At 39.0% G+C, this 27,840-nt stretch overlaps 2 protein-coding genes across 5 annotated transcripts in view; one reads left to right on the top strand and one right to left on the bottom strand.

Annotated features, from left to right (window-relative positions):
* The window catches only part of AREL1 (apoptosis resistant E3 ubiquitin protein ligase 1), a 44,629-nt gene extending 34,851 nt beyond the window's left edge, over nucleotides 1–9,778 (bottom strand). For all 3 annotated transcript variants that reach the window (XM_047736868.1, XM_047736872.1, XM_047736873.1), the window contains exon 1: nucleotides 9,624–9,778. The gene's annotated coding sequence lies outside the window, so the exon portion shown is untranslated. The remainder of the gene's footprint in view (nucleotides 1–9,623) is intronic.
* Nucleotides 9,779–9,824: 46 nt separating this feature from the next.
* FCF1 (FCF1 rRNA-processing protein) lies at nucleotides 9,825–27,498 on the top strand. 2 transcript variants are annotated; one of them, XM_047736875.1, is made up of 8 exons: nucleotides 9,825–9,878; nucleotides 10,189–10,256; nucleotides 11,773–11,844; nucleotides 12,443–12,591; nucleotides 17,715–17,787; nucleotides 24,912–24,999; nucleotides 26,383–26,477; nucleotides 27,230–27,498. In XM_047736875.1, exons 1-8 carry the CDS (start codon nucleotides 9,876–9,878, stop codon nucleotides 27,276–27,278), a joined length of 597 nt encoding a protein of 198 aa, XP_047592831.1. In that variant the 5' UTR covers nucleotides 9,825–9,875; the 3' UTR covers nucleotides 27,279–27,498. The 2 variants fall into 2 exon arrangements, with proteins under 2 accessions (XP_047592831.1, XP_047592830.1); XM_047736874.1 differs by having other exon boundaries at nucleotides 9,867–10,081.
* The last annotated feature ends 342 nt before the right edge of the window (nucleotides 27,499–27,840 follow it).

Raw genomic sequence — 27,840 nt, 5'->3', positions numbered from 1 at the left:
ACTGTTTTCCAGTGAACAGTGTATGAGAGCTCCAGGTGCTCACATCTGCCAACACTGGATATTGTCGATCTTTTAAATGTTATCATTCTAGAACAATCCAGCCAGATATAACAATTGTAAATATTTATGCACCCAACATGGGAGCACCCAAATACTTAAAGTAGTTAATAACAAACATAGAGAACGTAATCAGTAACAGTGTAATAGTAGGGGACTTTAACACCCCACTTACATCAGTGGACAGATCATCCAAAATTAAATCAATAAGGAACAGTGGCTTTGAGTGACACACTGGACCAGATGGATTTAACAGATATATTCAGAACAGTCTATCCTAAAACAGTAGAACACATATCCTTTTCAAGGATACACGTCCTTTCAAGGACACATATCCTTTTCAAGGAACACGTGGAACATTCTCCAAAACAGATCACATATTAGGCCACAAAACAAGTCTCTCAGGGGTGCCTGGGTGGCACAGTTGGCTAAGTGGCTGCCTTCAGCTCATGATCCCAGAGTCCTGGGACGGAGCCCCGCATCTAGCTCCCTGCTCAGCGGAGAGCATGCTTCTCCCTCTCCCTCTGCCTGCCACTCTGCCTACCTGTGCTAGCTCTCTGTCAAATAAATAAATAAGATCTTTAAAAAAAACAAACAAGTCCCTCAACAAATTCAAAAAGATCATACCATGCACCTTTTCTGACTGGAGAGCTATAAAACTAAAAGTCGACAAGAAAAAATCTGGAAAGATCACAAATACATGGAGGTTAAATAACGCACTACTAAATTTTACCAATTCTAAAAGGTCTGGTCTCTCACTGTGGTTTTATTTGCATATCCCTAAGGACTAACAATTTAGAATATGTTTTCATGTGCTTATTGGCTATTTCTGATGCTTCTTTGGTATCTAAATCTTTTGCATTTTTAAAAATCAAGCTGTTTGTGGGGCGCCTGGGTGGCTTAGTCGTTAAGCTCCTGCCTTTGGCTCAGGTCATGATCCCAGGGTTCTGGGATCGAGCCCCACATTGGGCTCCCTGCTTAGCAGGAAGCCTGCTTCTCCCTCTCTCACTGCGTCTTTCTCTGTCAAATAAATAATATCTTTTTTTTTTTTTTAAATCAAGCTGTTTGTCCTCTTACTTAGTTGTTAGAATTCTTTATATATTCTTCAAACAAGTCCTTTACTAGATATGCTTGACCAATATTTTTGGTTTGTTTTTAACATTTTCTTAACAGTGTTATTTAAAGAATAAAAGTTTTTCCTTTGTGGACGCCCGGGTGGCTCAGCTGGTTAAGCTGCTGCCTTCGGCTCAGGTCATGATCCCAGGTTCCTGGGATGGAGTCCCACATTGGGCCCTTTGCTCAGCAGGGAGCCTGCTTCTCTCTCAGCCTCTGCCTGTCGCTCTGCCTGCTTGTGTTCTCCCCCTCTCTCTCGCTGACAATTAAATAAATAAAATCTTTAAAAAATAAAAATAAAAAAAAATAATACAAAGTTTTTCCTTTGATGAAATCCAACCTATCACTTTCTTCTTTTATAGTTTGTGTTTTTTACAGAGTAACTCAAGGACACAAAGATTTTCTTCTGGAAATTTTATCTAAAAGTTTCACAAAAGAAAATCTCTTGTTAAAATTTTTAACAAGACTACACAAGAAAAGATGCTCAATATCACTCATCATCAGAGAAATGCAAATCCAAACCACAGTAGCACCTCATACCGGTCAGAATGGCTAATATCAAAAAGACAAGAAATAACAAATGTTGGTGAGGATGTGGAGAAAAGGGAATCCTTGTGCACTGTTGGCGGGAATGCAAACTGGTGCAGCCACTGGGGAAAATGGTATGGAGGTTCCTCAAAAAATTAAAAATAAGGGCCCCTCAGTGGCACAGTTGATTAGCCGACTCAGTTTTGGCTCTGTTCAGGTTCATGAGATCGAGTCCCATGTAGGGCTCCGTGCTCAGCAGGGAGTCTGCTTCAGATTCTTTCTCCCTGTCCCTCTGCCCCTCCCACTCATGTTCTCTTTCAAAATAAATAAATAAATCTTTAAAAAAATTAAAAATAGAACCATATGACCCAGTAATTCTACTTCTGGATATTTATCTGCAGAAAATGGAAATGAATTTAAAAAGATATATGCACACCCAGGTTTACTGTAGCATTATTTACAATAGTCAAGACATGGAAGCAACCCAAATGTCTATCAATAGATGAGTGGATAAGGAAGATATGGTGTGTGTGTACATACAAATATATGCATATGTATGTATGTATATACACACGCCACACACACACACACACACACACACACACACACACACATATATATATCATAAAATATCACTCAGCCATAAAAAAGAATGAAATCTTGTCATTCATGGCAACATGAACAGACCCGTAGAGGGTATTACGTTAAGTGAAATAAGTCAGATAGAAAAAGATAAATACCATATGATTTCACTTATACGTAGAACCTACAAAACAAAACGAACAGAAATAGACTCATAAATACGGAGAAAAGCTGATGGCTGTTAGAGGGGAGGGCTGGGAGGGGATGGATGAAATAGGCGAAGGAAACTAAGAGGTACAGACTTCTAGTTACAAAATAAATTACGTCGCAGAGATGAAAAATATGCAAAGGGAATATAGTCAATAATACTGTAATAATTTTGTGTGGTAAAATATAGTAACTATACTCATTGTAGTAGGCATTTCATAATGTGTATAACTGCCCAATCTCGATGTTTTATTTAATATATAGATAATGTTGTAGATAATGTTGTATGTCAACTATACTTAAATTAAAAAATTTTTTTAATTTTATTTATTTATTTCACAGAGAGAGAGATCACAAGTAGGCAGAGAGGCAGGCAGAGAGGGGAAAGCAAGCTCCCCACTGAGCAGAGAGCCCGATTCGGGGCTTGATCCCAGCACCCTGGGATCTGACCTGAGCTGAAGTTAGAGGCTTAACCCACTGAGCCACCAAGGCGCCTCTCCCCCAAAAATTTTTTAACAAGAGTTTTTGAAGCTCCTGCATGCCCTTTATCTCATTAATTACTCAGTTTTACTATTGCTTTGTTTCTTTCAAATTCAACTCCCTACATTACTAAGAAGTATTTCAGTTAGTCTGTTACAGAATTTGGAAAGATTTTTATCTTTTAACAGATTTCCCTCTACTCTTTAACCTAATAAATGGTATTTCTAAATGGGGCCAATGTTTTAGTTCCTCAGTTCTCCTCAAATTGACATAAACCCTCTGGACCCCTGACGCCGGGTCTTAAAACAACAACAACAACAAAGTTCCAAAATCCAGAGCATGCACCTGCAGGTTAAGCCAAGGACAATGAACTATTTGCCCTTCTGGTTTTGAAGAAAAGCTTTTATTTTTATTTTTTTAAAGATTTTATTTATTTGAGAGCGAGCGAGAGAGAACATGAGCAGGAGGGAGAGGGAGAAGTGGGCTCCCCACTGAGCGGGGATCCTGACGTGGGGCTCCATCCCAGGAGTCTGGGATCCTGACCTGAGCAGGAGGCAGACGCCCAACCAACCCAGGCACCCTGAGAAGAAGCTTTTATAAGATCAGTCTCACCTGAGAGGAGGCAGGAAACCATTATCTGATCATTCACTAGTTAAAAGAAAAGTTAGGCTTATAAAGGTTTAGCTGACAGTGACAAAAGTAATTGTCCATTTCTTAATTCAATCTGGATTCTCTCTGTTGCACCATTCTCTTTAAAACAAAGAAGAGGGACGCCTCGGTGGCTCAGTCAGTTAAGCGGCTGCCTTCGGCTCGGGTCATGATCCCAATGTCCTGGCATTGAGTCCCACATCAGACTCCTTGCTCGGCAGGGAGCCTGTTTCTCCCTCTGCCTCTGCCTGCCACTCTGCCTGCCTGTGTGCTCTCTCTCCCTCTCTCTCTCTCTCTCTGACAAATAAATAAAAATAAAATCCTTAAAAAAAATAATAAAACAAACCAGAGTTTGTCAGACTTGAAATGGAGAGTGCATATGAAAGTGCAGCTCAGGTCCATCTGGCCCCTGGAATAGACTTTGCCATTCTCTGCACAGTTCAGAGTAAAGAGGAAAAGCGATTCAAAGCCAGTGTGCACAGAACAGGTAAACAAGGGTCAACTTAATCATTGCTCATTTTGTAACTTCCTGGGACGTCTGGAGAAAAACAAAATAAAAAAAACTGGCCCACCTATGCCAGTCAGTTTTTCATCTTCGTCAAGAAAACAGCAGCTTCACTTTACAACTCTCTCCTAACGTGTTTTTTTTTTTCTTTCTATTTACCAAATGGAATCTGTTGTGCCTGATCCACAGAATTGGGACAGGCCCCCGTGTTCCCACCCCATGGCTGCTTTTATGCTTAGGTGACCCTGGGCCACCGACTCTTGGCTATAACAGGAAAATTTTAAAACAAATTCCCTGAATCTGACAAGCCGTCTCCCTTAATAAGTCTAGGAGGGTGTTATTTCATTAACTGTGCATGAAGTGGCAGGCAAACGGCCAGATCTACAGCCCAGTGGGATGAAACTGGAATCATCACACATGCGCTTAAAAGCTAACAAAACTTCTACCTATATGGTCATCTATTCTACCGTTATTTTTAAAGAAAATAGTTTATCTACATCAGGAAAAAAAAAAGAGCAATCTTAAATGAGTATTTTATAGTTGTTCGTTTACGATTCCAGGAAGAAAAATTCAATTAGCCACAGAAAGGGCAAACTGAGATGGCTCTATTTGAAGGAGAAACTCAACACTTACGTAGTATTAAAACAAAACCTTTTTTGACCCAATAATCAATGTTACCAAACAAGATCTATGATTTTCTTTGAATGCATATTAAAAATCTATTAGATGCCCAACTTATGTTGGACCCTGAGGAGCCAAAATGAGTAAGATGGTCCTCACCCCTTAGAAACATACAGTTTAGTACATAAGACACACAAGTAAACCACTTGGTGACAGTTCCGTGTAGTGGAAGTCTATGAAGTGAGCACATGGTGTTAGTGGATCCCAGGAAGGGCCCCATAATCAGGGTTAGCTCTTAGCATCTCAGGAAACTTCAGCCCACCCTCCTGGGAGCAAAGCCAACTCTCTCACTGAGTTACCAGTGTTTGGGGAATTAAGGAGGTACAAAACACTACCTACACAGTATTGTCTATTCTCAGGGTCAATGACTTCCTCTCTTCAGCAACGGTCACAGGGGATTACTGAACTATATACACAGCAGAGAGAAAGCTCATTGGAGACTCCAACCTATCTACCAAAATTACACACAGTCTAAATACAAGGTGGTATCCTGGTTTGGATCTTAGAACAGAAAAAGGTTTTTAGTGGAAAAACTTGTAAAATCCAAATAAAGTTGTAGTTCAGCTAATGGTATTGTACCAAAGTTAATTTCTTATTAGATGTGACAACATACCATGGTTATATACATATATATATGTGTGTGTGTGTGTGTGCATATATATACACACACATACACACACACACCATGATTAACCTAATGGTTAACATTAGGGGAAGAACTGGGTCAAAGATATACAGAAACTCTCTGTACTATCTTTGCAACTTTTCTATAAATCTAAAGCTACTCCAAATCCAAAATAAAATGTGATTTTTATAAAATTACAACTTGTTCCCCTCTTTATATTCTCATTGCCCCCCCCAGGATTCCGATCATGCCTTCCTAATCCCTACCCAACCAAGGTAATGCTTGGTTAAAACACTTTTTTCCATTCCTTTTCAATCTTTTCTATAAATCATTTACACAGCCCAGCTGAGTTCCCATCTTCACCAAGACATGAGAAACTAGATTATACCTAGGAGGTTTTAATTGTTTTTTTTCTTCCTAATAGCTTTACCACATACACCAGGAGTATCCTTGGGAGTGGAGCCTCTCCAAGTGGACAAAAGAGGGGTTAAAATAATCTGAGCTGGATCTCTGGATAAGAGCAAGGGGACCCTGCAGAAAATGTATGTTGTATATCATTAGATTACCTTTATCTGATCTCTGGCCAAAAAGGATAATGAATAGAAAATACAAGGAACAGACGCTGACTACCTGTATCTCAACACCAACAGGCAAACTGCACTGAAATGATGCTGCAGCTAGAAGCTCCAAAAAACATGGTGCAAATTCGTCAACTATCCAAGGTAACAGAAATTCATATTGAACAAAAATTCATATTAAAATCATACGGTGTGGCGCTTCGGTAGGGTAAGTGTCCGATTTTTTATTTCAGCTCAGGTCATGATCTCAGGGTTTTAAGATCAAGACCTGTGTCCACGTGAGGTATGGAGCCTTCTTGAATTCTCTCTCCTTCTATCTCTGCCCTCCCCCAGTTAAAAAAAATATATATGGTACTCTTCAATACAGGTTAAATGATGAAACATACATTTACCAAGACTGTCTGGTTTCTGATAACTAGATGAATACTCATCTCTATTAAGCCATAACTTGTAGAAGAGGCTTCAAGAGTCCCTAAGGAAAACATCGGTGATAGAACACCCTATCAAGGCGTCAAGCATGTGTATGTGTGTGTGTGTGTGTGTGTGTGCACACATGTACCCACGGACATACACACAAACTGCAACAAGGTTAAGCAACCTCAACAGTTTGAAAACTATTATATAAAAGAATATTATTAGTGAAGGCTAAACATTCATGAAGACTTCAAAGGAAAAGAAACCAAAGAAAGAGAAACTGAAATTTAAACCTAAGCTATTTAATGACTAAAGTCATTTCAAAAGTAAAATGATATACTAGAATCAGTTGAACTCATTAAGTCTGATATGTTATATGGTATGTTGGAACATATGTAAAATATAGATCACGCAACAGTACTCTAACCAGGACCACTTCTGTAGAGATGAACAGGTAGAGTAATTCCTATAAAAGAGTTCAATTTGCGTTCGTCTGTTGAACAACCTTACCATCATTGATCTGCTCACAAGTCTATCTCCAATACAGGCCTGAGATCCTGAAGAGTAACGAGCACACTGCCTAGGGCAGAATGGGCCCTTAATACACGCCTTCCCAATGAGCGCACGTGCAGCGGTAATATACCTCTGAGGTATCCTTACAAACCACTTGGTATCAACACCTTAGGAGCAGAACATGCTGTATACCATGTTACATATTTAGGAGGCAGTCAAACTCACTGAAAAATAATTACTACCAACTAATGTTGGGGGAAAAAAACTCATCACATGAGACATCAAAAGAAGGGTAAAAACTGTAACTTGAAAATGAAGAAAGTATCTGTGAATTCGTTTTCTTCCCTGGATCGCCACAAAAGTAAATCTACCTTTAACTTCCTAATATGGAAATACAAGAGTTTCAAAAGAATCTTTCGTTAGCCATAATTTTATATAAAAAATGTGTTATTAACTTAAATTGGTAAGGAAGACCAATTAGTGGATGGAATGAAGTCCAAGCCCAATTATGTGTTCAAAACTGTGGGTCGAATGCCTTAAAAAATTCTTTCTCTTCAAGACTGCAGAAAAATACAAAACAACCCTCTTGACTGCTGAGAAGGACTAAAAGTATTTCTTTTTCTCACAAGTATGTAATCAAAAGCAATTACTTTCTGCTCCTACCCAGCACAAAGCAATGCCATCTCCTCCCTCCCATCACCATCAAAACACGCTATGGAGCATCTCAGTAATCTTAGACTATAAGAACGTCAGATTGCAATAAAATTACAATTCAACGAAAACATTTTTCTAAGTATGTTCTCATTCCCTGCAGTGTTCCTATACTAATTTAGGTCCCTCTCAAGTATTAATAAACAAGAAAACAAGAAAATTCTCAGAACAGGTATTCCAAATTGGTTTTTTTCTTTTTAATTTACTATTGTTCATGGATTCCAAAATTCATGGTACTAACATTAGCAGGACAGTATCTTTCTGTCAATGGCAGAATTTAAATGTGAATTACTATTTAAATTCTATGCAATTTTCCCTCTGACCCTACCTATAATACCGGTCAACAACCAAATGTTTAAAATAAACAACTAATCATGTTTACTTAAAAAGATTATTGCTGAATCACCGAGAGGTTCTAATGCATCGAAAAAGCGGTAGCTCTCAGCTCTAGCCATGAATGCAGCTTGCAGACAAGCTGTCTCAAAAAGATTAGGAACTTCTAGTGACTGCAAATGGGGTAAAGCAGAAGGCACATACGTTATCTGTAGATGGTTCACTAATAAAACTGTTTCAACATCAAAAACTCAGAGCCTACAAAATGCCTGCAAGCCAAAAAGAAGAAGGAAGAAAAGTGCGTCCATATACAAGGCAACATGAGAAATCACCCTGCAATTGAGCTTTTCAAGAACTGCAAACTTCATAAGGTTTTTGGAGCTACCAACACATTCAAGTTCCAAAATAGAGCAACTATATTAAAAGAAAATTGGCATAAAATTCTAATGCCACCACATGTTGAAAGACACACAATAAATTATAATAGAAAACACTTCAATAGCGTTTTATCTGAAGTCCCTGTCCTAGGGACTTCACATTCTTATTCATTTACTCCTGATAACCTTCCTATAAAACAGGTTCTATTAAGATTATCTCCACTCTATGGATGAAGGAACTGAAGTACAGATAGATCAATTCACCCAATGTCATACAGCTAGTAAGAGGAAGAGCAGGAGTTTAATTCCATTAATCAGACTCCAAAGTTTTTGTTAACCAATGCACCGTGTTTTATGAAATGGTCAGCTTTTTTTTTTTTTTTAAACCTAATAACATTTTTGGATTTCAAACACTAGGATGGTTTTGCGCAATAAGAGTACAGGCTTTGGAATCAAATCAAACCTGAACAAACTCCTGAACAAAGTCAAACCTCAGCTTCCCTGTATGTAAAAGGCAGGTATTTAAGTTATGGTGAAGGTCGAAGTAGATAATGCAAGTGCCACGTATAGTATACAAGATAGGGGTTCTTAACCTTACGTTCACAGACATCAAGTATCCACAGAAGGGCTTCAGAGTCTCTTTGTCTTACCAATTGTATGACAAATATTGTATGTGCCCACCCCCACCCCCTTTTAAGAATCGTCTCCAGCTGTCCACAAACCTTCAGGGGGTACCTGGATCTCTGAAAGGTTAAGAACCACCAAAGTACACAGCAGCTACTCAAAAAAATGGACATTCTCTTTCCCTTTTTATTCTCAAAAACTGTCCCTTTTCCATTAAGGGTGACACAACAAGGCTTCCCAATAAATGTCAATTATTTCCCCACCATTTTCCTGGCTTGGTAACTAATAACATATGTAAAACTTATGTCCCAATTTCCTAGAGATGGTCTAAAGAAAGCCCTCAAACGATGATTCATTCCTCACTGCACCGAGATGAATCCACGGTATTTACTCGAGAAAATCGTGAGAATCATCCACCTAGCTGCACGAAGCACCATGTCAGCTAGGAGAACCCAGTAGGTAATAGAACCTCCCAACTGCACCCTAGAGACCTGAACCCCAGCGCTGAGGGATGAGAGAATGTGTTTCCCTAAACTAGTGGAAAACCCTAAAGTCTGTTTCCCCCATCCCTGTCCTGCCTCTCTGGAACTGCAAGAAGGTCCTGGGGCAGTGCCCCGGGCTACAGTGGGAAAGGAGAGAAACGTTACCCGAGCAGCCCGGCAGAGTCCCAGCTCTGCTGTTGGGGGCGGCGGCTGCAGCACCGCAGCAAGACTGGCTCAAGATCCTCCCCGCAGAGACCCCAGTACAGATCTCGGCTCCGGCTGGGAACCGGCTCCAAGCTTTTCCGTTTCCCAAAGCGGCTTCCGCTTCCGGGCTAGGCTTTGCAGGAAGCAGTATTTGGATGACGCAAAGTGTCGCGCGGTTGGTGATTCCGGAAGAAACGAGAGCACGACGTGAACATGGTGAGGGGAGGGTTGGTGAAGTGATTTTGTTAGACCACGTTTTGGGAGAGGTCGAGCCAGTCAGCCGTTAGCCAAATTTCCTCTGTATTACTCTTAATTATTTTCATTCTGACTGTAGTTCTTAAACTGCTCCTAAAGGTGCCTGCTATGCTGTAGCGAGTGGGGAGAGGAGGAACAGATTGGGGCACAGAGGATAAGAGATGGTGGGTATTTGAGGGAAGAAGGGAAGGGAATGGACAAAACAAGAGAAAGAACTCAAGAAGATACTATGTATTTCTAATTCTTTTAACTCTAAAATTTCTGTTTCAAGGGGAAGCAAAAGAAAGCAAGGAAGTATGCGACAATGAAGCGAATGCTTAGTCTCCGAGATCAGAGGCTGTGAGTATCTGGAATAAATCTATTCCCGAAGATAAAAGAGTTAGGAGGACATAAGTAGTAAGAGTTTTGTCTTTATTTTGTGTTTACGTTTAAAGTTATTGTGTCTTGGTTTTGTATAGATAGGATAGTAGGCAAGTGTATAACAACCACTTAGATGCTGAGTGATTAGGGAAGGGGGTGGGAATTAAACATTTCTGAAGTGTTCGCTCTCTTCCACCGTTTTTATGTCTTTTATCTATCATATCACATTTAAGCCCCCTTGAAGCTGGTAGGTTGGAATATCTTTGTGTTCTTGCCATTACCTTTCTTATATTCCCCAGTGGAAAAAAAAAATTTTTGTTAAGATTGTTGAAAAACGGTGAGGTCAGAGACCGTGTTTGCCTTGTGTTCCCAGCATCTGTCACTTAAATATTTTTAAAAGAAAGAATGGGAAAACACCTAGATGTCTCCATATAAATCTTACAAGAATCCAAACCACTGTGGGAGAGTGAAATGATACTGCCTCTTGTAAGCTTCCTTGCTTCAGTGAAGAATAGACAAAGTTATGAAATAAGAAGTGGTCTTGGGGCACCTGGCTGACTCAGTAGATCACTGACTGTTGATCTAGGGTGGTGAGTGCAAGCCCCACCTTGGGCCTAGAGCTTACTTTAGAAAGGAAGGAAAGGAAAGAGAAGAGAAGAGAAAGACTGGTCTTCCTTGTATTTAATAACCTTAGAACAAAGAAATGCTCTTCAGGTACTAAATTGTATTTTCAGCCTTTAGTATGTATGTATTATGTAACTTTTAGGGAATTTGTCTCTTTGATAATATTTTATTTCCAGTTAAGTGTTAAATTTTGTGTATGTGTTTTTACGTTTTAGTCTTTTATAAGAGGCATATAGGGGAACCTTTTTCCTCCCTACTATTGGAACATTGGAGTCTTCAGAAGATAAATGTTAGCCTGTTTTTCCACTGCATTGAAATGGATTTTGATCCTTGATATGAAGAGCTTCTGACAAAGAAATGATAGTATAACTAACATTTATTTACCCATTAACAATTTTTTTTAGATTTTATTTATTTATTTGTCAGAGAGAGACAGAGCACAAGCAGGGGAGTGTCATGCAGTGGGAGAAGCAGGCTCCCACCTAAGCAGGGAGCCTGCGATGTGGGAATTGATCCGAGGACCCTGAGATCATGACCTGAGTGGAAGACAGAAGCTCAACTGACTGAGCAGCCCTGGTGTCTCCCCTTTAACAGGTTTTATGGATTATTGGCTAGAGATTTTTAAATTTCATTATGTTTAACTGATTAGTTATTTTCAGCCTACTTCCCACACAGTTCCACACAATTATTTATGCTTAGAAAGTGGATGTGGGTATTAACATGAAGAAATCACAAAATAGGATTTCCTTTGTAAGCAAAAAAAAAAAAAAAAGAAGAAGAAGAAGAAAGAAACTTTAAATGTTGAATGAGATTATAACTACAATGAGTTTTTCCTTCTCTCTTGCATTTAATTTACTTTCTTTTTTCCTAGTAAAGAAAAGGATAGATTAAAACCTAAAAAAAAAGAAAAGAAAGATCCCAGTGCACTCAAGGAAAGAGAAGTGTGAGTAATCAAAAATTTTAAGTTTTCCTTTAAACCTAGAAACCTAACATTTTAGAACCAAGGAATTCTTAGAAATCCAGGCTTTCCCTGAGCTATTCTGTAAGCCATCTGTAAGTCTGGCACAACTATGCAAATGAAAGTGATATTGGTGAACATGTATCCATTCTAGTAATTAGAAGGTTTTTGGATTTCATGGAGCAGTGAAATTTCCCCTAAAATCTTGGGGATTAGATTTAGAATTATTAATTTTTTTTCTTTGCTGTGATCTTTCAAAAGAAACAATTAGCATTGTTTAACACACCAGCATTGACGAAAGAACGTATCATCAAAAGTAGTAACGACAAAATTTCAAGGTCATTCTTCTTAAAAAAATACACTTAATTTTATGAAACACCATCATATTTTCTTTGTTATCTCATTTTGCCCTAAATTGGTAATGGATATATCATCACAGGATTTATTAGGATTTATTTTCAATAAATAAGGAAAAGGAACTTAATCTATAGCAAACAGTTTAAAGCAGAGACTTCATTTGTGTTGTTGATATCAAAGTATCAATGTTTGACATTACTTTGTGTTTTGTGTCTTCTTCCTTCAGCCCCCAACATCCTTCCTGCTTATTCTTCCAATATAACACACAGCTGGGCCCACCTTACCACATCCTGGTTGATACCAACTTTATCAACTTTTCCATTAAAGCCAAACTTGACTTAGTACAGTCAATGATGGACTGTCTTTATGCCAAGTGTGAGTATCATACTTTTACATTTCGTATCATTTATAAAGGATAATTATAATTACCCAAATACATGAAAAGAAGGGAGTGGGGTCTTAGTTAGTTGGATTTCTGGTCATTTAATTTGCTCACTGCAATAACCATTTTCAGTGAGTTGAAATATAATGCAGACTTGACTGGAAATAATTGAACATCACAATCAGAACATACTTAGCCTGCTTTGATGTTATGAACATCAATTTTGAACATGGGATGGGAATTTTTTGTTTTAGAATTCCGGATTTTAAAATTCTGGGTAAATGAAAACTTATTATGTTTTTCAGAATACTTTTACCTCAAGAAGGAAACATTCTCCATTCCGCTCCATTGTGGAAAAGCTAAATAAGATATTTTGCCATTTATGGTCACAGAACTAGACGTAATGCTGTTTCGTGACTCCTAAGTTTATTCAGTGTGGTATTTATTTGTACCACAAAGGACCAGAAGTAGTTTATTTATACCTAGATGTGCAGTTTACCATTAGTAGCTTTCCCTTGTGTTTGGGTGTCCCCTCCCTCAAGTAATCTTCCTTCACTACCATGAGTAAGAAAAAGAAAAAAATCTAGGCCATGTACAAGGAAATCACTTCCTCATAGTGAGATCTGTTGTTGCATTTTGTGAGGGATTTACATTTATATTTTTTAATATATTTACATTTGCATTTTTTAACCTTTTTTAAAAGGTACAGATGAAAACTAGACTTATACTTTGCCATAAAGAATAAATTGAAGTAAAAAATTTGCACGTGCTTTAATTTTTAAAGGATGCGATATAATGAACATTTATAGAGTGATAGTAACATAAATGTTGTTTATTGATTGATTGAAACTAACAAGTTGGGAAGATGGGGTAAGAAATGTGATGAGTAAGAGATCTAAGTTCTTTAAATGCCGTAAAATTAATAAATACAAAAGTGCATAAGTTTATTATATCAAGATATGAAGGTAACCACCAAATGAGAAAAACAGCTAATGAAGTAAAATAGTGGTCTCTGAGGATCCGAATTGTTGGGGTAGGAAAGGATTTTTTCACACAGACTTTGCCATATTTCTTTTTAAGCTGTGGACGTGTGATATTTTAATTGGTTTAAGCTTGTTGGAATAATAAAGAAAAATAACCTGAGGGTTTTGAAGGGGCAGGGGGGGGGCGGTGGTGGGAGGTTGGGGGAGCCAGGTGGTGGGTATTAAGGAGGGCAGGTATTACATGGAGCACTAGGTGAGGTGCAAAAACGATGAATACTGTTATGCTGAAAAGATATTTAAAAAATAATAATTAAAAAAATAAAGAATAACCTGAAATGGGGACCCTACCTTCCTGTGGTAGTGGACTAGAGTGGCCTTGGATGAGGGAAGACAGTACATGTGGTAGACTTTAGTTTTCCCATGGTGTTGTTTATGACTATAAATAAAGTGTGCTAGCTGCTTATCTAGAAATCCCTACTTATAAATGACCTACTTATAAATGAAATGGATGGAGGTTCAGTCATGGCCCTTTGAAGGCAATTTGTTTCCTTGACTCTATAGGTCCATCACTATTATCTAAATAGTGACCGATTAGGAAAGCACTCATCCGAGAGGAGTGCTTTCTCTGGATATGGATACCTTGGGAATACAGCTATAATGTGTACAGCTAAATGCTCTCACTGTGCCTTTTTTTAAAAACAAACTTATTGGGATACCTCAGACTGACTGGTGGCTCAGTCCAGCATCCAACTTGATTTGGGGTCAGGTCATGATCTCAGGGTTGTGGGATCGAACCCAGTATTGGGCTCCATGCTGGACGTGGAACCTGCTTAAGATTCACCCTCTTCCTCTGCCTCTCCACCCGTCTCTGCCTCTCTCAAAACAAAAAAAAAAATAGTAATTTTTTAATAAAATGAATAAATAATAAATAAATAATAAATTAATAAATAATAAAATAAAAACTTTTTAAGGAAAATACCACTTTCTGCAGTCTTCTGTATAACATAATACCTCGAAGGAAAGGTTGAAGAAATAGTCAAGTATGGTACAAGTTCAGTTACCTAGGAGATTCCTTGACTGCTTTTAAGCTCTAGCTATTTAATTTTTCCTCACTTGTCTTTATACCTGAAGGAAGACCTTTATCTTCCTCTTCCTTTGAAGATGCCCCTTTGACCTTTGGCCTGGTCCCATTCCTCCCTGATATTCCAACAAGGGAGGATAGTTAGCTTTCTGTCAGCTTTCTTTTTCTTTTCTGCCCATGAGTGTTCTTCCCTGTTACCTTCCCTTTCTTTTCTTTTTTTTTTTTTTTTAAGATTTTATTTATTTATTTGTCAGAGAGAGAGAGAGCGAGCACAGGCAGACAGAGCGGCAGGCAGAGGCAGAGGGAGAAGCAGGCTCCCCACAGAACAAGGAGCCCGATGTGGGACTCGATCCCAGGACTCTGGGATCATGACCTGAGCCGAAGGCAGCGGCTTAACCAACTGAGCCACCCATGCGTCCCTACCTTCCCTTTCTTGATAGTCCTCTTCCTGGGCCAACTTTCCTGCTCCACATGCAAGCCCTTGGTTGGTTTACTGCTACATGGTTCTGAAATTGACCCTCTTAAGTTGCATATTGCCCTCTGACTCCATGACTGTTTGATCTTACTGATTTTATACCTCCATTTTACAACTGCTTTTTCTTCTGGATGTTGTACTTTAGTTTAGAATTTAACTTTGTCCATGTTCAAAAATATTTCTGTACTTGTGGGAAAAAAATCTAGCATAAAAACATTAAAGCCCCCTTAACGCCTTTCCTCATGGGGGGACAGTTTTTATTTTTATTTTTTACATTTTCTTTTTTTCTTAATAGGCTCCACACCCAGTGTGGAGCCCAGTGTGGGACCTGAGCTCAGGGCCCTGAGATCAAGGCCTGAGCTGAAATCAAGGGTCAGATGCTTAACCAACTGAGCCACCTAGGTATCCCTCTAAAATGTAATATAAAATCTCTGTGAATTACAGGTTAATTTTGTTTATTTTATTAATGAAAATGGATCCTAGATTATTTACAGTTTGTCTTTGTGCCTTTTTTAACAACTTGGAGACATAAATTCACATACCATTTAAAGTGTATGATTCCATGGCTTTTAGCATATTCAAAATCAATTTTAGGATATTTTATTACCCAGAAAGAAACTCTGAACCCTTTAACCATCATCCCCAACCTTTCCTCTTTCCCTCTCTAGACAACCACTAACTTGCCATATGTCTCTATAGATTTACCAATTTTGGACATTTCATTAAAATGAGATCATAAAATATTTTGTCCTCTTACATTTAGCATGTTTTCAAGGCTAAATGTTAAAGCATGTATCAATACATCATTTCTTTACATTACCAAATAACATTCCATTGTATGGCTAGATTACTCATCCATTTTTTTCTTACTTGTACATTGAACAAATAACAAATTTTTTTAACGGGTATTTATTTATTTATTAGAGAGCATGCACATGCTCAAGTGATGGGGAGAAGGCAGAGGAATAGGGAGAGACAGACTCCCGCCAAACAGGGGATCCCCCCCCAACCCAGTGCAGGGCTTGATCCCAGGACCTTGGGATCATGACCTGAGCCGAAGGCAGACACTTAACCAACTGAACCACCCAGGTGCCCCTTGAACAAAATATATCTTGAACATTTTGCTGTGTCAGTATATATAGTGGACTTTATTCTTTTTTTTAAGTTTACATAGTATTTACATAATTTTTAAAAATTAATATTCTATTTGATACTTGGATTACTTGCAGTTTTTACCTTACTATAAATAAGGCTGTAGTGGATATCAGTGTAACTATGTCTCTGTTAGGGTGGAGTCGTTCTTTAGGATACATTTCTAGGAAACTATTGCAATTTCAAGGGGTACATATATTTTCTTACTTTGACATATTGCAAAATTGCCCTAAAATAGTAATACATATTTTTACACTTACTAACTTAGAGTGAGAATACCTGTTTCCTCAATATTGGGTATTTTCCTTGTTTAATCTTTGCCACTCTAATAGGTAGAAAATGAAATCTTGTTTCAGTTTATAGCTCCTTAATTAGGAGTGAGATTGAGCACCCTTATTCATTGACCATTGTATGTCTTCCTCTGTGACCTGAAGTGTATGAACTGAAATGTACCATGGTGTTTAAGAAACCAGTCTATAAACAAACTGAGGGTTGCTGGAGGGGTGGGAGGGATGGGGGTGCTGGGTGATGGACATTGGGGAGGGTATGTGCTATGGTGAGTGCTATGAATTGTCTAAGACTGATGATTCACAGACCTGTACCCCTGGGGCAAATAATTCATTATATGTTAAGAAAATTAAAATTTAAAAAATAAATCTCAACACATGGGGAGAAAGAGGTAACTAGCGATGTACTAGGATTAAGTATTGCTCTTAAGAATAGAAAAAAAAGAATCCAATCTATAGCCCGACAGTCTCTATTCAAGTCTTGGCTTCACCATTTGCTTCTACTTAACTTCTTTGTGCCTTAGGTTCCTGATCCGTAAAATGGGGATGATAATAATAACAATGCTACCTGATAGGAATTATTCTGAATAAGAAGTGAGATCTCCTCCTAAAGTGCTTGGCCCAGTGGCTGGCAAATAGCACATAACAAGCACATAACATAACGAGCTCTTTGTATATTAAAGAAATTTGCCCTTTGATGAAGGTGTAGAAGTACTTTCCCTAGTTTATTTTTATTTTAATATGACTTCCATAGCTGTCAAACAGAAGTTTTCTATTTTTATAGGACCAAATTTACATTTTCTGATTAATTTGTTTGGTTTCTTTGGGCTCGTATTTAAAATTTTTTCCATCTAGAATTTATTTTAATGTAGAAAGGATGATAGGGATCTAGCTTAATTTTTTCCCCCAGGCACATTCATGACACTTTATGAATCTGTAGTGTGGAATTGGGGCGGTTCAGTTCTCTATTTTCCTCATCAATAGGGATTTTATTCACCTCTTGTTCTTACTGTTCATTTCAGTGTGTTATTCTGCTGTTATTCCAGAAGCCTCATGGGTCTTTTAAAGACTCTCAATGAGAGAGTAAAACCAGTTTCTTTACAGGTTCTGTTATCAATATGTATTTTTTTCCTGGCAGGTATCCCTTGTATAACTGACTGTGTAATGGCTGAAATTGAGAAACTGGGGCAGAAGTATCGAGTGGCTCTAAGGTAGGAAGGAGCTGGTCTAGATTGGTATACTCAAGATTCTTGTGATCCTCCTTCATCTGTTTGCTGTCTGAAGATTTCTTGGATAATTACTTTAAATAAAAACCATACAAAACTAGTTAACTATTTATGATCAAGGAAGCAAATATTTGGGGCACCTGGGTGACTCAGTTGATAAGTGTCTACCTTCGGCTCAGGTCATGATCCCAGAGTCCTGGGATCGAGCCCCGCATCAGACTCCCTGCTCAGTGGGAGGCCTGCTTCTCCCTCTCCCACTCCCCCAGCTTGTATTCCCTCTCTCACTCACTCTGTGTCAAATAAATAAATAAAATCTTTTAAAAAAAGAAAGAATGAAGAAAGCAAACATTCAAAGGTTAAAGAATTTAAAGATTTTATTTGAGAGAGAGAGCATGAGCTGGGGTGCAGGGGTGCTGTGGGCAGAGGAAGAGAGAGAAGTAGGCTCCCCCTTGAGTAGGAAGCTGGTCAGGCTGCGGAGCTCTATCCCAGGAGCCCCAAATCAGAACCTGAGCCGAAGTCAGACACTTAACTGACTGAGCCACCTAGGCGTCCCTAAGCTGCAGTTTTTTGAATGAAGTTAGTTAGTCCTATTGGTCTTATAGGACTCCTTTTAAGTTCCTCTGGATTTTCAATTAGAAAGTGTCTTTTTATTAGCTATCTAGATATCTTTTAGAATCTCATACTTAAAGGAGTCACATTTTGAGGGTTTTTTTTTTTTTTAAGATTTTATTTATTTATTTGTCAGAGAGAGGGAGAGAGAGCGAGCACAGGCAGACAGAATGGCAGGCAGAGGCAGAGGGAGAAGCAGGCTCCCTGCCGAGCAAGAAGCCCAATGTGGGACTTGATCCCAGGACGCTGGGATCATGACCTGAGCCGAAGGCAGCTGCTTAACCAACTGAGCCACCCAGGCGTCCCCACATTTTGAGTTTTGAGCTTACTCTAGAAGGTTCACTTGAATTAAAACTAGTGGTTTCCAAAGTATGGTCCATGGACCCCCTAGAAGTCCCAGACACCTTTGCGCAGGGAGCCTAATAAAACTATTTTCATAATAATATGAAGATGTTGTCTCTTCACTGTGCTGACATTTGTACTGAGGGCAGAAGTACTGGTGCCTTAGTACCAGTCAAGACAGTGGACCCAAATAATGCTGGTAGACTTTGTATTCTTCACTGCCCCTCACTAGCTGTTAAAAACAACACAGGGGTGCCTGGCTGGCTCAGTCGGTAGAGCACACAACTTTTGATCTCGGGATTATAAATTTGAGCCCTAAATTGGGTGCAGAGATTACTTAAAAAAATAAAATATTAAAAACAAAAAACCTCAGAGTCCCTTAAGAATATCTTTGATGAAGCAGTAAAATTTGTTGACTTTGTTAAATCTCGACCCTAGAGTACACATCGATGTTCCTTGTGATGAAGTGTAAAATACACCTAAAACACTTCTGCCACATCCCAAGAGTGAAGGTTGCCTCAGTGAAAAAAAGCATTTGTGTGCTTGTTTGAGTTGTGAGCCAAACCAGCTGCTTTTTCATGGAATGTCATTTTTATGTGAAGAGTAACTGACAAACACTGATTTTTCAGACTAAATTTGCAGATAGTTTCTCAAAAATTAATGCAGTGCATCTGTTACTTCAGGGAAATTCTTTTTTTTTTTTAAGATTTTATTTATTTATTTGACAGAGATCACAAGTAGGCAGAGAGGCAAGCAGAGAGAGAGAGAGGGGAGGGAGCAGGCTCCCCGCTGAGCAGAGAGCCCGATGCGGGGCTCGATCCCAGGACCCTGGGATCATGACCTGAGCCGAAGGCAGAGGCTTTAACCCACTGAGCCACCCAGGCGCCCCTACTTCAGGGAAATTCTTAACTGTATTAGCTGCCAATGATAAAATTCAAGCTTTCAAGTGAAAATTAGAGTTTTGAAAAATCACGAGCTTATCACATTCCCAATACTAAAAGACCTTTCTGTTGAGACCAGTGAAGATACTGAGTATGATTTTTTTTTGGTAATTCTGTAATGAAATGTGTTAATACTTGGAAGATTTGTATAATTCAATGAGTTGGCATTTTCCAAATGATCAGTGAATAATATTACAAAATCATGCATGGGTAAAACATTCAATCAAGGTCCAAGATGTACCAGTGAATTTGTGCGTCTCTGTGTGTGTCACCTTTAAAGGTGTACATTATATGCTATAAAATTGACCAAGTTTAATTATATAATTTGATGCATTTGGCAAATGTGTATAGTTACGGAACCACTCATAGTCATGAAATAGAACATTTCCAACATTCAGAAGTGTGATTCCAGGCTGAAATGTTAAAGGGTCTTCAGCATCCCAATATTGTTCGATTAAAATTAACAGAAGTGTGATTCCGTTTACATGAAATTCCAGAAAAGACAAAACTATGCTAATAGAATACAGTGGTTAGCTGAAGTTGAGCGTGGTAAAAGTGGATTAACTGCAAAGGGACACAGGGAACTTTTTGTAGTGACAGAGATGTTTTATATCTCAATTGTGGAGATAGGTGACATGGATATCTAAATTTGTCAAAACTCATCAAATTTTGCATGTATTGTCAGTGAATTTTATTATATTTCATTTATACGTAATAAAGCTAGTTTTTTTTTAAGGCAAAGAGAAATGGAAACCCAGTGTATAAGAATGGTAGCACTGCTTAGCTGAATGGGAAAGTGATAAACTATTAAAATATCTTTTGGAGGGGAGAGGGGTTGGGGGTTGGGTGAGCCTGGTGGTGGGTATTGTGGAGGGCACGTATTGCATGGAGCACTGAGTGTGGTGCATAAACAGTGAATGCTGGAACACTGAAATGAAATAAAATAAAATGGGAAAAAAAAAGTATATCTATAGGGGCACCTGGGTGGCTCAGTGGGTTAGGCCCCTGCCTTCAGCTCAGGTCGTGGTCTTGAGGTCCTGGGATTGAGCCCTGCATCGGGCTCTCTGCTCAGTGGGGAGCTTGCTTCTCCCTCTCTCTCTGCCTGCATCTCTGCCTACTCTCTCTCTCTGTCAAATAAATAAAATCTTTATTTATATATATATATAGTCACTATGGAAAGAAACAAAATTGGATTTCCCTCTTTCACAAAAATCATTTCTAGGTAGATTAAGTATCTAGACTTTTATAGAAAATATAGAGAATATTTTCATGATTTTGGAGTAGGCAGGGCTTTCTGAAGGAGTCTAAGCCGTAATAGAAAGCTAACTGATCTGATTATATTGCTGTTGAATACTGGGGCACCTGGGTGGCTCAGTCGGTTAAGCGTCTGCCTTGGGCTCAGGTCATGATCTTAGGGTCCCGAAATCGAGCCGCGCCTCGGGCTCTCTGCTTATTTGCAGGGAGGTTGCTTCTCCCTCTCTCTCTGCCCCTCCCTCTGCTTGTGGTCTCTCACACTCTCTGTCAAATAAATAAATAAAATCTTTAAAAAAAAAAAGAGAAGTTGAATACTACTTTCTAACAAAAGGTAGCATAAACAAAGCAAAACAGTAAGTCACAGATAGTGAGAAGATACTAGTAATGCATATAATCAACAAAGTGCTTAGTTTCAAAATATATAAAAAACTACAAATCTATGAGAAAAAGACAAAATCCTTAAATTCACAAGGAGATATCATTTCATATGCAGCAGATTGGCAAGAATTGAAAAGTCTGCTTAACAATGCCGTGGATAGTTGAGACTGGGGACCAGTGGGAATTCTCATATTCGACAGATAGGGATGTAAAGTGGACAGTCACTTTGGAGAGCAGTTTGGCAATATCACTGCAGAAAGTTCCGTCTTTCCAGCCCTGTTTCACTCTTCTCTGCACAGACGCTCTCTCCCTACCAGAAAGAGGTGCTTGCTCTTCCCTGAACACCAATGACCCAACTTATAGATGGTTGGTGCCCTGTTTGGAACGTGCCTGCCCATGGAATATTCTTCCATCTTCATTTTATTTAACATCCATGTATTTTTTTTTTTAAGTGTACCAAATTCACAGTGACTTAGCTCTGAACTACTGCAATGTGGAGCATTTTTCTTGCACTTGGTACCTATGTGCTGCCTTGTAGTTTTATTCAGTTTGTGACTCATCATTACATAGTAGGAAGAACATGGTTCTGGGAATCACAGACTTAGGGTTTTTCTTTTTTCAAACTTGCATGAAAATAACATGTTTGAGTTTGTTTATGGCAAACAATATAAACATGTACATATGATAAAAAGTTGAAGTCCTCAAGCTCTATTACAAAGCTGTCATCATCAAGACAGCATGGTACTGGCACAAAAACAGACACATAGATCAATGGAACAGAATAGAGAGCCCAGAAATGGACCCTCAACTCTATGGTCAACTCATCTTCGACAAAGCAGGAAAGAATGTCCAATGGAAAAAAGACAGCCTCTTCAATAAATGGTGTTGGAAAAATTGGACAGCCACATGGAGAAAAATGAAATTGGATCATTTCCTTACACCACACACGAAAATAGACTCAAAATGGATGAAGGATCTCAATGTGAGAAAGGAATCCATCAAAATCCTCGAGGAGAACACAGGCAGCAACCTCTTCGACCTCAGCCGCAGCAACATCTTCCTAGGAACATCCCCAAAGGCAAGGGAAGCAAGGGCAAAAATGAACTTTTGGGATTTTATCAAGATCAAAAGCTTTTGCACAGCAAAGGAAACAGTTAACAAAACCAAAAGACAACTGACAGAATGGGAGAAGATATTTGCAAATGACATATCAGATAAAGGGCTAGTGTCCAAAATCTATAAAGAACTTAGCAAACTCAACACCCAAAGAACAAATAATCCAATCAAGAAATGGGCAGAGGACATGAACAGACAATTCTGCAAAGAAGACATCCAGATGGCCAACAGACACATGAAAAAGTGCTCCATATCACTCGGCATCAGGGAAATACAAATCAAAACCACAATGAGATATCACCTCACACCAGTCAGAATGGCTAAAATTAACAAGTCAGGAAATGACAGATGCTGGCGAGGATGCGGAGAAAGGGGAACCCTCCTACACTGTTGGTGGGAATGCAAGCTGGTGCAACCACTCTGGAAAACAGCATGGAGGTTCCTCAAAATGTTGAAAATAGAACTACCCTATGACCCTGCAATTGCACTGCTGGGTATTTACCCTAAAGATACAAACGTAGTGGTCCGAAGGGGCACGTGCACCCGAATGTTTATAGCAGCAATGTCTACAATAGCCAAACTATGGAAAGAACCTAGATGTCCATCAACAGACGAATGGATAAAGAAGATGTGGTATATATACACAATGGAATACTATGCAGCCATCAAAAGAAATGAAATCTTGCCATTTGCGACGACGTGGATGGAACTAGAGGGTATCATGCTTAGCGAAATAAGTCAATCGGAGAAAGACAACTATCATATGATCTCCCTGATATGAGGGAGAGGAGATGCAACATGGGGGGTTGAGGGGGTAGGTGAAGAGTAAATGAAACAAGATGGGATTGGAAGGGAGACAAACCATAAGTGACTCTTAATTCACAAAACAAACTGAGGGTTGATGGGGGGAGGGGGTTGGGAGAGGGGGGTGGGGTTATGGATATTGGGGAGGGTATCTGCTATGGTGAGTGCTGTGAAGTATGTAAACCTGGTGATTCACAGACCTGTACCCCTGGGGATAAAAATATATGTTTATAAAGCTGTAAAAAAAAAAAAAAAGAAAAAGAAAAAAGAAAGGATGAATACCCAAGTTTTGTAGCAACATGGACGGGACTGGAAGAGATGATGCTGAGTGAAATAAGTCAAGCAGAGAGAGTCAATTATCATACGGTTTCACTTATTTGTGGAGCATAACAAATAGCATGGAGGACAAGGGGAGATGGAGAGGAGAAGGAGTTGAGGGAAATTGGAAGGGGAGGTGAACCATGAGAGACTATGGACTCTGAAAAACGATCTGAGAATTTTGAAGGGGTGGGGGGTGGGAAGTTGGGGGCACCAGGTGGTGGGTATGGTAGAGGGCACGGATTGCATGGAGCACTGGGTGTGGTGCAAAAATAATGAATACTGTTATGCTGAAAAAATAAAAAATTAATTAAAAAAAAAAAAAGTTGAAGTCCCCCTGCATATTCACACTTTGTCCATTCTTCCACCCTAATGGTGACAACTGAGAAGCGTTAGTGTATCTTTTTCTAGACCTTTTTTCTAAGCAAATGCAAGTGTAGATAAAGACAAGGAAAGAAATTTGTATTTTCTTTAAAAAAAAAAAAAGATTTTATTTATTTGACAGATCACAAGTAGGCAGAGAGGTGGCGGGGGGGTGGGGGAGCAGCCTCCCTGCTGAGCAGACATCCCGATGTGGTGCCGGGCTCCATCCCAGGACCCTGAGGTCATGACCTGAGCCAAAGGCAGAGGCTCAACCCACTGAGCCACCCAGGAGCCCCAGAAATTTGTATTTTCTTAATTGAATCATATATGTATATTGTCCGATGACTTTCTTTATGCAACGGTTTGAATTTTTTTGAGTTTATTCAACAAACCATCTGTGTTGGTACAGACAGCCCTACCTCATTTTTTTTTTTTAAACAGTGTGGGGCATCAGAATGTATTTAACTTTTTTTATGTTGCTGATGGATAATAAGATGATCTGCAGTTTTTCACTATTATAATACTATTTATAATATTTATATATAATAATTTATATTTATATTTATAATCACTATTTATAATACTATTATAAAGTATTCTGTAGTGGCCGTCCTTGTGCCTATACTCTTGCAGATTTGTGTAAGACAGCTTCTAAAAGTGAAATGGTTAGGTTAGAATTGTTTGGTTTTGAATCCCAGCTTTTCCCATCTGTGTATTTTGAACAAATTAATTAATCTCTCTGAATCTGCTTCCTCATTTGTAAAATGGAAACATAACTAATTCAGAGTTCTCTGAAGATTACGTGACCTAAGGCACAGCAGCCTCTCCCTCAGTTGTCTTTCCAATCAGAAGATAGGGTGCAGGAGGCAAGGGGTGCCTTAGAATCCCCACATAGAGCAAGTCACTCTTATTTTACAGATCAAGAGTCAGAAGGTTACCCAGTTGCCTGGCTGTCGTTGTTAATCCACTTTTGTGACCCTTCAGGATTGCCAAGGATCCAAGATTTGAACGATTACCATGCACACACAGAGGAACCTACGCAGATGACTGCTTAGTGCAGAGAGTAACTCAGGTATCACCAGTTTTTAAATGTTCACTTTGTGCTTCACAGGAAGCGTAGGTGCCTTCACTTATTTGAGGAAGTGGATTGGAAATGTATACTGTAACTGTAATGGGAAAATCACAGGCTTGGGGAGGAGACATGGATTTCAAGTCTCAGCACCTGCATTTATTTGTATGTGATTTGGGGCCCTTACTGATTCTTTATTCCACAACTCATCCCTATAAAATACTTTGAGTGAGTGTACATATAATATCAGGTTTCACCTCCCTGTGAGTCAGAAATCATCCATTTCCGTTATTCCTCATGCAGGAATTTTGTTCCTTTCCACCATGCCTAAGCAAGAGTGTTTCTCAGTTACATCTGAGTGTCCCAGGATGCTGTCTTACAAGTACGCTGGAGTAATTAGGTTTTTGATTCCTCTCTTCTGGCCTCCTCGTCAAGCAGGACAAGAACTTCTGCTATTGGTTGCCCTTCCTGGACCTTCCTGCGCTGGGGATAACCGTCTTCACCTGGTGACCACACTGCCATCCCCTTAGCCACCCCATCCCATGGGTGGAGACAGCATTTGCCTTAACTTCCCACAGCACAGCTGTCACTAGGCTACAACTCTTTTCAGAATTGATTGGGAGATCGGGGTATGATGGAAGTAAAATCTAATACAGCTGGCAGCTAAATGCTTTCACAACTGCTAGGCTCAGACTTGTCCTAGAGTTCCATTCTGATGTCCTGGCTGAGGAAGTGGCCTACCTCCACCACTAGGAGGTCTCAGAGTAGGCCCAAGCTCAGAGATTGCAGGAAAGGCAAAAGCTGGGCCCTCCGATCTAAGACATTTACTCGGCCTTTGCATTGAGTCTTTTGGGGTATTTCTCAAAATCAAGAAATTGCCTGCCCTAAATATGAAAGTACCTTCCACTTATGAGTAAAAACAATTTGCTGCTTTAAATAGCTTTTCTAGGGGCGCCTGGGTGGCTCAGTGGGTTAAGCCGCTGCCTTCGGCTCAGGTCATGATCTCGGAGTCCTGGGATCGAGTCCCGCATCGGGCTCTTTGCTCAGCAGGGAGCCTGCTTCCTCCTCTCTTTCTGCCTGCCTCTCTGCCTGCTTGTGATCTCTCTCTGTCAAATAAATAAATAAAAAATCTTTAAAAAAAAAAATAATAAATAAATAGCTTTTCTACCTTCTCCCCCTCAAGAGTCTTAGAACTGCATTTCCCCTAGGCAACTTGTTATATGTTTTGTAAATATGAGCTCCTAGATCATAGTAGGTACTCAGCAAATTGTTGTAATCTTTCCTTTGCTATTTACTGTGAAAATGAGTAATTCTCTAGATTAGCCAGTGTACCATTATTCAGTGTCAAGTAGACTCAATCTGTGAACATTCATTGGTGTCTTACAGCACAAGTGTTACATTGTGGCCACAGTTGACCGAGACCTTAAACGAAGGATCCGGAAGATTCCTGGAGTTCCCATCATGTACATTTCTAACCATAGGTGAGAACTGTCTCTTGGGGGAAGCGATTAAAAGTATAGACAACTGATATCAATTAAATAGATAGATGATATCAATTAAAAATGAGGTCAGGTTATAGGAAGATCTGAAAGCAATTGTTGTATCAAATGCGTACATAGTTACATTTGAAAAAGTGAGACAAAGTAATAAGAACGAGGGCAAAAGATAAAACTAGGATTTGGGGATGAGGCAGACATTCCTATTGCTACAGTAAGATTATCAGAAGAAATAGAGATGTGTAGCTTTAAATACAAAGCAGTCATTTGAATTAAGCTAATCTTTTTGGCCAGAAATATCTTTTTTTTTTTTCCTTGAAAGCCTAGTATATGTGATCAGCACCTCATCTGGGAAATTAAAAGCTTATTAAAAAGCAAACCTGGTCTTTATCTTGCTTGGATGTTCCCATGTTAGTGCTCATTCTCTTACTGTCCCACTTTTCAACCTGGGAAGAACACAATATAGTGGGAAGAATATGGGCTGGGAGGAGCTGGGTTTACCTGGACTTAGCGCCTGGCTCCCTTACTTGTTAACTTTCGATTTTGAAGAATAAAGATAATATATTAAAGTCAGCATTTTGCTAAAAATCACTCATTACGCTATCCCTTTAAAATGTTCCCACTGACAGAAAGGATTCATAGTGGGGAGGTGAAAGTGTTGCAGTCAGTAAAGGATGGGTTTTTAGGTGGGTTCTGGACCCACTTTCTTACCAGTGTTAATTTTTTGTCCTGATTAGGTACAACATTGAGCGGATGCCAGATGATTACGGAGCCCCTCGGTTCTAATTCTTAAAAGATAGAGTTCCTCTGCCTTCCTTTACCAACTTTTTCTATTGCCGGTTCATATTAGCAACATGCTATAGCATGAATTATTCTTCTTACCCTTTTCCTGTTATGAGCTGAGTATGGTTAAATACACTCACTTTTTGGTATTGTTTTGAAATTGATAATTTGTATCATTTTAAATATTGTTGCATTTTTTTTATAAATCAGATGATTGCTCATATAATTTGGTGGTTGTTATTTTATATCGATTTACTCAACATATATTTATTACGATTATCCTCGGTACTTAATAAGATATGGTCCTTCCCTGAAAACATTCGTATTATAATAGGGGAAAGAGAAACATGTATGTGAATAAATATCGTCATATAATGGTGTCAAGTTAAAGGTATGAGCGGATAGACCCGTATATGAGAAAAGAATGATTTCTTTCTACTTGATTGGAATGGGGAGGGAGGTAGGGCTAGAGGTAGTTATATTTGAGTTAATCTTTAAAAGTGAATAAGTGCTTGCCCAGTATATGAACAAAGAAACGAGGCATAAGAAACATATGAACAAAAGT

Source organism: Lutra lutra, chromosome 7 (genome assembly GCF_902655055.1).
Source record: "Lutra lutra chromosome 7, mLutLut1.2, whole genome shotgun sequence".
Lineage (NCBI taxonomy): Eukaryota > Metazoa > Chordata > Mammalia > Carnivora > Mustelidae > Lutra > Lutra lutra.
Note: the sequence above shows the minus strand (reverse complement) of the source record. Positions and strands in the feature narration are given on the sequence as shown.